The following is a 10,860-nucleotide window of genomic DNA, read 5'->3' on the forward strand; positions in this document are numbered from 1 at the left end:
GTGATAAGCATGGATCTATCTGCATTCTTCTACATGTTGACATCCAGTTGAACCAGCACCATTTGCTGAAAATGCTATCTTTTTTCCATTGGATGGTTTTGGCTCCTTTGACAAAAATCAAGTGACCATAGGTGTGTGGGTTCATTTCTGGGTCTTCAATTCTGTTCCATTGGTCTATCTGTCTGTCTCTGTACCAATACCATGCAATTTTTATCACTATTGCTCTATAATACTGCTTGACTTCAGGGATAATGATTCCCCCTGAAGTCCTTTTATTGTTGAGGATAGCTTTAGCTATCCTGGGTTTTTTGTTATTCCAGATGAATTTGCAAATTGTTCTGTCTAACTCTTTGAAGAATTGGATTGGTATTTTGATGGGGATTGCATTGAATCTGTAGATCGCTTTTGGTAAAATGGACATTTTTACTATATTAATCCTGCCAATCCATGAGCATGGGAGATATTTCTATCTTCTGAGGTCTTCTTCAATTTCTTTCTTCAGTGTCTGGACGTTCTTATTGTACAGATCTTTTACTTGCTTGGTTAAAGTCACACCGAGGTACTTTATATTATTTGGGTCTATTATGAAGGGTGTCGTTTCCCTAATTTCTTTCTCGGCTTGTTTCTCTTTTGTGTAGAGGAAGGCTACTGATTTATTTGAGTTAATTTTATACCCAGCCACTTTGCTGAAGTTGTTTATCAGCTTTAGTAGTTCTCTCGTGGAACTGTTGGGATCACTAAATATACTATCATGTCATCTGCAAATAGTGATATTTTGACCTCTTCTTTTCCGATCTGTATCCCCTTGACCTCCTTTTGTTGTCTGATTGCTCTGGCTAGAACTTCAAGAACTATATTGAATAAGTAGGGAGAGAGTGGGCAGCCTTGTCTAGTCCCTGATTTTAGTGGGATTGCTTCAAGTTTCTCTCCATTTAGTTTAATGTTAGCAACTGGTTTGCTCTATATGGCTTTTACTATGTTTAGGTATGGGCCTTGAATACCTATTCTTTCCAGGACTTTTATCATGAAGGGGTGTTGAATTTTGTCAAATGCTTTCTCAGCATCTAATGAAATGATCATGTGGTTTTGTTCTTTCAGTTTGTTTATATAATGGATCACATTGATGGTTTTCCGTATATTAAACCATCCCTGCATGCCTGGGATGAAGCCTACTTGATCATGGTGGATGATTGTTTTGATGTGCTCTTGGATTCGGTTTGCCAGAATTTTATTGAGTATTTTTGCGTCGATATTCATAAGGGAAATTGGTCTGAAGTTCTCTTTCTTTCTTGGGTCTTTGTGTGGTTTAGGTATGAGTAATTGTGGCTTCATAGAAGGAATTCGGTAGTGCTCCATCTGTTTCAATTTTGTGGAATAGTTTGGATAATATTGGTATGAGGTCTTCTATGAAGGTCTGATAGAATTCTGCACTAAACCCGTCTGGACCTGGGCTCTTTTTGGTTGGGAGACCTTTAATGACTGCTTCTATTTCCTTAGGAGTTATGGGGTTGTTTAAATGGTTTATCTGCTCCTGATTTAACTTCGGTACCTGGTATCTGTCTAGGAAATTGTCCATTTCCTGCAGATTTTCAAGTTTTGTTGAATATAGGCCTTTATAGTAAGATCTGATGATTTTTTGAATTTCCTCTGAATCTGTAGTTATGTCTCCCTTTTCATTTCTGATTTTGTTAATTTGGACACACTCTCATTGTCCTCTCGTTATTCTGGCTAAGGGTTTATCTATCTTGTTGATTTTCTCAAAGAACCAACTTTTGGATCTGTTGATTCTTTCTATGGACTTTTTTGTTTCTACTTGGTTGATTTCAGCTCTGAGTTTGATTATTTCCTGCCTTCTACTCCTCCTGGGTGTATTTGCTTCTTTTTGTTCTAGAGCTTTTAGGTGTGCTGTCAAGCTGCTGACATATGCTCTTTCCTGTTTCTTTCTGCAGGCACTCAGCGCTATGAGTTTTCCTCTTAGCACAGCTTTCATTGTGTCCCATAAGTTTGGGTATGTTGTACCTTCATTTTCATTAAATTCTAAAAAGTCTTTAATTTCTTTCTTTATTTCTTCCTTGACCAGGTTATCATTGAGTAGAGCATTGTTCAATTTCCACGTATATGTGGGCATTCTTCCCTTATTGTTATTGAAGACCAGTTTTAGGCCGTGGTGGTCCGATAGCACGCATGGGATTATTTCTATCTTTCTGTACCTGTTGAGGCCCGTTTTTTGACCAATTATATGGTCAATTTTGGAGAAAGTACCATGAGGAGCTGAGAAGAAGGTATATCCTTTTGTTCTATAAATATCCGTTAAGTCCATTTGGCTCATTACTTCTCTTAGTCTGTCTATATCTCTGTTTAATTTCTGTTTCCATGATCTGTCCATTGAGGAGAGTGGGGTGTTGAAATCTCCTACTATTATTGTGTGAGGTGCAATGTGTGTTTTGAGCTTTAGTAAGGTTTCTTTTATGTATGTAGATGCCCTTGTATTTGTGGCATAGATATTTAGGATTGAGAGTTCATCTTGGTGGATTTTTCCTTTGATGAATATGAAGTGTCCTTCCTTATCTTTTTTGATGACTTTTAGTTGGAAATTGATTTTATCTAATATTAGAATGGCTACTCCAGCTTGCTTCTTCCGACCATTTGCTTGGAAAGTTGTTTTCCAGCCTTTTACTCTGAGGTAGTGTCTGTCTTTGTCTCTGAGGTGTGTTTCCTGTAGGAAGCGGAATGCAGGGTCCTCGTTGCGTATCCAGTTTGTTAATCTATGTCTTTTTATTGGGGAGTTGAGGCCATTGATGTTGAGAGATACTAAGGAATAGTGATTATTGCTTCCTGTTATATTCATATTTGGATGTGAGGTTATGTTTGTGTGCTTTTCTTCTCATTGTTTTGTTGCCAAGACGATTAGTTTCTTGCTTCTTCTAGGGTATAGCTTGCCTCCTTATGTTGGGCTTTACCATTTATTATCCTTTGTAGTGCTGTATTTGTAGAAAGATATTGTGTAAATTTGGTTTTGTCATGGAATATCTTGGTTTCTCCATCAATGTTAATTGAGAGTTTTGCAGGATACAGTAACCTGAGCTGGCATTTGTGTTCTCTTAGGGTCTGTATGACATCATTCCAGGATCATCTGGCCTTCATAGTGTCTGGCAAAAAGTCTGGTGTGATTCTGATAGGTCTGCCTTTATATGTTACTTGACCTTTTTCCCTTACTGCTTTTAATATTCTTTCTTTATTTTGTGCGTTTGGTGTTTTGACTATTATGTGACAGGAGGTGTTTCTTTTCTGGTCCAATCTATTTGGAGTTCTGTAGGCTTCTTGTATGCCTATGGGTATCTCTTTTTTTAGGTTAGGGAAGTTTTCTTCTATGATTTTGTTGAAGATATTTACTGGTCCTTTGAGCTGGGAGTCTTCACTCTCTTCTATACCTATTATCCTTAGGTTTGATCTTCTCATTGAGTCCTGGATTTCCTGTATGTTTTGGACCAGTAGCTTTTTCCGCTTTACATTATCCTTGACAGTTGAGTCAATGATCTCTATGGAATCTTCTGCTCCTGAGATTCTCTCTTCCATCTCTTGTATTCTGTTGGTGAAGCTTGTATCTACAGCTCCTTGTCTCTTCTTTTGGTTTTCTATATCCAGGGCTGTTTCCCTGTGTTCTTTCTTGATTGCTTCTATTTCCATCCTCAATTCCTTCAACTGTTTGATTGTGTTTTCCTGGAATTCTTTCAGGGATTTTTGTGTCTCCTCTCTATGGGCTTCTGCTTGTTTATTTATGTTTTCCTGGAATTCTTTCAGGCATTTTTGCGATTCCTCTCTGTAGGCTTCTACTTGTTCTCTAAGGGAGTTCTTCACGTCTTTCTTGAAGTCCTCCAGCATCATGATCAAAAATGATTTTGAAACTAGATCTTGCTTTTCTGGTGTGTTTGGATATTCCATGTTTGTTTTGGTGGGAGAATTGGGCTCCGATGATGCCATGCAGTCTTGGTTTCTGTTGCTTGGGTTCCTGTGCTTGCCTCTCGCCATCAGATTATCTCTAGTGTTACTTTGTTCTGCTATTTCTGACAGTGGCTAGACTGTCCTATAAGCCTGTGTGACAGGAGTGCTGTAGACCTGTTTTCCTCTTTTTCAGTCAGTTATGGGGACAGAGTGTTCTGCTTTCGGGCGTGTAGTTTTTCCTCTCTACAGGTCTTCAGCTGTTCCTGTGGGCCTGTGTCTTGAGTTCACCGGGCAGGTCTCTTGCAGCAGAAAAGTTGGTCTTACCTGTGGTCCTGAGGCTCAAGTTTGCTCGGGGGTGCTGCCCACGGGCTCTCTGTGGCGGCAGCAACCAGGAAGATCTGCGCCGCCGTTTCTGGGAGCTTCAGTGCACCAGGGTTCCAGATGGCGTTTGGTGTTTTCCTCTGGTGTCCGAGATGTGAGTGCAGAGTGTCGTCTCTTCTGGTTTCCCAGGCGTGTCTGCCTCTCTGAAGGTTTAGCTCTCCCTCCCACAGGATTTGGGTGCAGAGAACTGTTTATCCGGTCTGTTTCCTTCAGGTTCCAGCGGTGTCTCAGACGCAGTGGTCCTGCCGCTCCTGGGCCCTCCCCCACGGGAACCCAGAGGCCTTATACAGTTTCTTCTTGGGCCAGGGATGTGGGCAGGGGTGGGCAGTGTTGGTGGTCTCTTCCGCTCTGCAGCCTCAGGAGTGCCCATCTGACCAGGCGGTGGGGTCTCTCTCCCACGGGGTCTGGGAGCAGAGAGCTGCTGTGGGCCGGGATCCGCGGGTGTGGAACTCCCGGTAAACACAGGAGGTGCCCGGTCCTAGAGGAATTCTGCCTCTGTGTGCCCTGAGTTCACCAGGCAGGTCTCTTGCAGCAGAAAAGTTGGTCTTACCTGTGGTCCCGAGGCTCAAGTTCGCTCGCGGGGTCCTGCCCACGAGCTCTCTGCGGCGGCAGCAACCAGGAATGTAGAGCATTTTTTAAATTAATGATTGATGTGAGAGAGCCCAGTCCATTGTGGGTGTGGTCATCTCTGGACTATAGGGCTGGATTTCTATAAGAAAACAGGCTATCTATGCACAGAAGCTTTATATATTGTTGCATGTGAGCCCATTTGTCAGTTATTGAGCTCAGTACCTGTACTGCCATGGTCCTGTTCAGAAAGTCTTTCTGGGGCAATTAGTTGGAGCAAATTCCCCATTTCTATCATTTTCAGGATGTTGGGTCTTACACTAGTTCTTGACCTACTTGAAGTTTGATTTTATACAGGTTGAAAGATAAGAAATTTCTTTTCTTTTTTTATATTTTTATTGGATATTAGATATTTTTATTTACATTTCAAATGTTAACCCCCTTTTCACCCATAAACCCCATATCCCAAATCCCCTTCTTCTATACAAGTGTTCCCCCACCCATCCACCCACCTTTTCCTGCCTCCCTGCCCTGACATTTCCCTACACCAGGGAGTCCAGCTTTGATAAGACCAAGGGCTTCTCCCCACATTGATGCCCAACAAGAACATCCTCTGCTAAATATGCAGCTGGAGCCATGGGTCTGTCCATGTGTACTCTTTGGATGGTGGTTTAGTCCCTGGGAGCTCTGGTTGGTTGGTATTGTTGTTCTTATGGGGTTGCAATCCCCTTCAGCTCCTTCAATCCTTTTTCTTACTCCTCCAATGAGGACCCCATTCTCAGTTCAACGGTTGGCTATGAGCATTTGCCACTGTATTTGTCATGTTCTGGACAAGCCTCTCAGAAGACAGCTATACCAGACTCCTGTAAGCATGCACTTCTTGGCATCAGCAATGCTGTCTGGGTTTAGTGCCTGTATGTATATGGGCTGGAATCCCAGGAGTGGCAGTCTCTGGATGGCCATTCCTTCACTCTCTGCTCCAAACTTTGTCTCTGTATCTCCCCCTATGAATATTTTTGTTCCCCACTTCTAAGAAGTACTGAAGCATCTACACTTTGGTCATCCTACTTTCTGAGCTTCACGTGGTCTATGGATTATATCTTGGGTAATCTGAGCTTTTGGGCTAATAACCACTTATCAATAAGTGCATATCATGTGTGTTTTTTCTACCCAATGATAACTTGGTCATGGAAAAAGTAAAGAAAGAAATTAAAGACTTTTTAGAATTTAATGAAAATGAAGGCATAGCATACCCAAACTTATGGGACACAATGAAAGCAGAGCTAAGAGGAAAACCCATAGCTGTGAGTTCCTCCAAAAAGAAACAAGAGAGCATACACTTGCAGCTTGGCAGCACACATAAAGCTCTAAAACAAAATGAAGCAAATACAGTCAAGAAGAGTAGACAGCAAGAAATAATCAAACTCGGGGCTGAAATCCACCAAGTAGAAACAAAAAGAACTTTCTGTTTAATCATCCTGTCCTTTTTCTAGTGTGTAGTTTTTACTTCCTTGTAATTAAAACATGTGTCCATGGGTATTTGGACATCTGTCTGTGTTGTCAAATCATCCTATACATTACAATTCTCTGTCTTATCTTCTTCAGTGTGTCATTTAGAAATCAGATAGTTATTTTTCATGTGATTAGATATTTAGAAATGTGCTATTGATGCTAGGAGAAATCTACCAGACAACATGCTTTCCACAGATTTCAATTAATATTTAATCTTTCCTTCTAGCTCAGCCTAAGGTACATCTTTATCAATACTTTCTGGGAAGTACACCGTGACAATGGAAGTAAGTAGCACACATATATTGATAAAATCAGGAAAATGTTTCACAATTTCAGCTTTAGTTGAATTAGCTAGGGAGATCAAGATATTGCCAAAAAATTTAGAAAGATTCATTTTTGTAATTCTGTTCCTGTAGAAACACTTGCAAGACCAAACTATTCATTGGTGCTCTCTAGTACAATGGGATAGGAGGGAGAGGAAGAGAAGTGGATAGACACAACACTGTCCAAATGGTTGTAAAGGAGAAATGCAATATTTGAGTATCTCTAGTTTAAAATGGAGGCGCACATAATGTTTAAAATTCAGCACTTGCTATTAAGGTGGTAAAAAATAGGTTGTGAACATTACTGTGGAAAATATATATGAGATAAAATGTGACCAAAAATAGAAGTAACTATGAAAATAATTTCCACTAACATGTTAAAAAATATCGTAGAATGTGTTCATACATAAACTTATGAGGGAACCTATGGAAATGTTTAATGGAGGTGTCAGATTAACCTTCTATGTCAAACTATAGAGTATATTTTGATGAAGAATTAGGGAGGAAATATAGTGAATTTGCCTAGGGGCCAAGGACAAATTATATTTTTTTAAGTTTCTTTTTTTTAAAGATTTGTTTATTTATTATATATATAAGTACACTGTAGCTGTCTTCAGATACACCAGAAGAGGGCATCGAATCTCTTTACAGATGGTTGTGAGCCACCATGTGGTTGCTGGGAATTGAACTCATGACCTCTGGAAGAGCAGTCGGGTACTCTTAACCGCTGAGCCATCTCTCCAGCCCAGGACAAATTATCTTAACGTGCATATACTATACTCGTTGAGTGATGGAAGAGGAAACTGGAAATGTTAAAAATGACAAGAACCCAGAAAATATGAACCAGATGAAAACAATGGGAACATGAGCTAAAATGTTGGGGAAGCTAGAGTTAGAGGCTTAGAGGACCAGTTGGATAATGGAGGTAAGAAGAGGCAGAACATGATTCTTGGCTCACAGACCAGGACTCTACTCAGGATCTATCAAGTGCATAGACTACAGGTAAGATGATGAATCAGGGAGATAGATCTGTGCTCCAAATATAAAGCTCCTTGAAACACTGGATAGCTGAGAGTGAACTTCTGTATAAGGACATTGAGAGCACACAGAAACATCTGTAAACGATGGCAATGACTTCAGCTGTGTGTATGTTGACTTTGAAGTTACTGTGATTCATTGAGACAAAAAAGACCACAAAAGTATGATGGATTATAGGTCTAGAATTGAGAAATGTTCTCCTGGGTGATAGATTTGAAGTATGGTAGAGTCAGGACAGTTTCCATCACAGTAGAAGGCACATATTACAGTGACTAAAATTCAGAAAATACATAGCTATGTGGCCACAAGAAATGATACTATCAAGTTGAGATGTGTAATTTTAAAAATTGATTAAAATATTATAAAAGGCTAAGTGCCTGGGAACCTAATAGGCTGGATATGAAAGAATGTACAAAACTGATCTCAGTGAGTTCATTAAAAATTGTCATCATATGGAGAACACCTGCTGTGGAGGTAAAGGGTACAGCTGTGTCACCAAGCACTGTCCACAGAACACAAGGAAGTAAAGCATAGGCATGTCCTGAGTGAAGATACTTCATTAATGCCAAATGCTCAAGATGAGAGAGGAGCAGATGTCACTCTTGACTCAAAACAGTGGGATAGGAATTGTAAGTGGGGAATAAAAACTAAATGAAATACATGTGGCTTCTAATTGTGTGCTACAGACAACAAAAGACAAGAGGCTTCCATAAAGGATACACATTCATTCTTTCCCTTTCTAACAGCAGGGAAATTTGAGGTGCTCAAGGTTCTAAACCAAACTTTGCAGTGGTAAACTGTGATATTTTCTCAGAAACTGCCAGACACAGTTGTGAGACAGATATTCTCCACGATGATGTTGAGTCCCAACCAAACATTAGTGACAGAGTTTGTACTGGAAGGATTTTCAGAACATTCTAGTCTAAGACTTCTCTTGACAGGCTGCTTCCTGTCCCTCTACACAATGGCTCTAATGGGCAACATTGTGATCATTGCTTTGGTCACCTCCAGCACTGGGCTCCACAGTCCCATGTACTTTTTCCTGTGCAACCTGGCCACCATGGATATTGTGTGCACCTCCTCTGTGCTTCCCAAGACCCTGGTTGGTCTACTGTCTGAGGAAAACACCATCTCCTTCAAGGGATGCATGGCCCAGCTCTTCTTCCTTCTGTGGTCGTTGTCTTCAGAGCTGCTGCTGCTCACAGTCATGGCCTATGACCGTTATGTGGCCATCTGCTGTCCCCTCCACTACAGCTCTAGGATGAGCCCACAGCTATGTGGGGTCCTGGCCATGGGTGTATGGTCCATCTGTGCACTGAATGCATCTGTGCACACTGGTCTGATGACACAGCTGTCATTCTGTGGCCCCAAGGTCATCACCCACTTCTTCTGTGAGATCCCCCCACTCCTCCTGCTCTCCTGTAGCCCCACATATGTGAATAGCATTATGACTCTTGTGGCAGATGCCTTTTATGGAGGCATCAACTTTGTGCTAACCCTGTTATCCTATGGCTACATCATTGCCAGCATCCTGCGCATGCGTTCTGCTGAGGGCAAGAGGAAGGCCTTTTCTACCTGCTCATCCCACCTCATCGTGGTCTCTGTGTACTATTCATCTGTGTTCTGTGCCTATGTCAGTCCTGCTTCCAGCTACAGCCCTGAGAGAAGCAAAGTTACCTCAGTGCTGTACTCAATCCTCAGCCCAACCCTAAACCCCCTCATCTATACACTGAGGAACAAGGATGTCAAGCTCGCCCTGGCAAGACTCTTACCCTTGTTCCCCCGGTAAGTGGACATGTGCAGAATATTCTCCTGACCTGGACTCTTTCTAAACATGCTTTGTTGAGGGCAACCTCATGGAGTGGTGTGTCCCTGTTTCTGTTTTTAAAAAGCCTTTATCTGATGCAAGGACTAGACAATTCCACTCACTGTAACATCAAAAAATCCAAAATTCTTAAAAGCAATTTAAAGAAAACACTCACGTACCATTTCCTGATAAATACAAACCATTTCAAAAATAACTGAAGTTTATCTAAATGGAAGTTCCATGTTCCTGTACTGGAAGATTTTCAGTGAGTGTCAATGGTGATTGTCACAAAACAAAAGCATTTCATGCAGGGTCTCTCTGTAAACTTAACAGGTGCTTGCTTCTGAGCTATGGCTAATAAATCTAAAATTTATGAGGACACTTGAGAGGCCAGCATGGCCACAATGTCTTGGGAAAAACCAATGTCTTGGATTCTCATTTCACAGTTTCCTATGATCTCTGGAAATCAGATGGTATGGAGAAAGAGGTAATATACAAAATAGAGATAAAGTTTGTTTCAAAATGAAGTCACATATGCCATACAGCATACTTATGACAATGAAAACAATCAAACTCATGGGAAAGATTAATTATTTCCAACAAAGAGATTTGGGGAAATTGGATGGATGTCTACATGCAAGAGCTAAAGTTTTATTCACATGATAAAAAAATAACCAAAAATAGACTGTAGACAACAATGCTAGGTTAAAACCTTCTTAGGCATGCAACATCATTTAATCACTTTGTTTCCTCTCCTGCAACCCTTCTCAGATCCTACATACCTACTTACCTACCCACTGAGTACTTGCACCTCTCCTTCTCTCTAGCAAACAAAATGCACAAAATCCAAACCAATAAGAAGAAACAATATCAAAACAAAACAAAAGCGTGTACACACACAGAAAGTTATGGTGATAATAAAGGATAATCGCTATGAACTACTGGCTTTGGCCTCTACTGACTGTGTGCATTATTTGCTTCACCTCCAAGTCATGTTTTTTGCCATTTCTTCTGGTATTCATCTTTTTACTATAATTTACGCTATAAAGCAACTGACAGTCACCCAAACACAAGTATACAAATGGCCGCAAACATAAAAATATACATGCATACATCTCATGTATGTCTCTTTATCGTGAGACATGCCTTATGTCATGTTAACATAACCTATGATGTGTAACACAATATAAAAGTGACCCTCCAAGATAAGCATTTCACAAAAAGACACCAGACACTGGTGTCAAAGTGAGAAATGTGACTAAGCAAGCTCCTGATGTGCCACTGTGTCTG

At 40.7% G+C, this 10,860-nt stretch overlaps 1 protein-coding gene across 1 annotated transcript; it reads left to right on the top strand.

Annotated features, from left to right (window-relative positions):
* The first annotated feature begins 8,619 nt into the window (after window positions 1-8,619).
* Or13a26c (olfactory receptor family 13 subfamily A member 26C) lies at window positions 8,620-9,552 on the top strand. The gene has a single exon (NM_001000555.1). The coding sequence runs from the start codon at window positions 8,620-8,622 to the stop codon at window positions 9,550-9,552; it is 933 nt and encodes a 310-aa protein (NP_001000555.1).
* Window positions 9,553-10,860: the final 1,308 nt, after the last annotated feature.

This window comes from Rattus norvegicus, chromosome 1, assembly GCF_036323735.1.
Source record: "Rattus norvegicus strain BN/NHsdMcwi chromosome 1, GRCr8, whole genome shotgun sequence".
Lineage (NCBI taxonomy): Eukaryota > Metazoa > Chordata > Mammalia > Rodentia > Muridae > Rattus > Rattus norvegicus.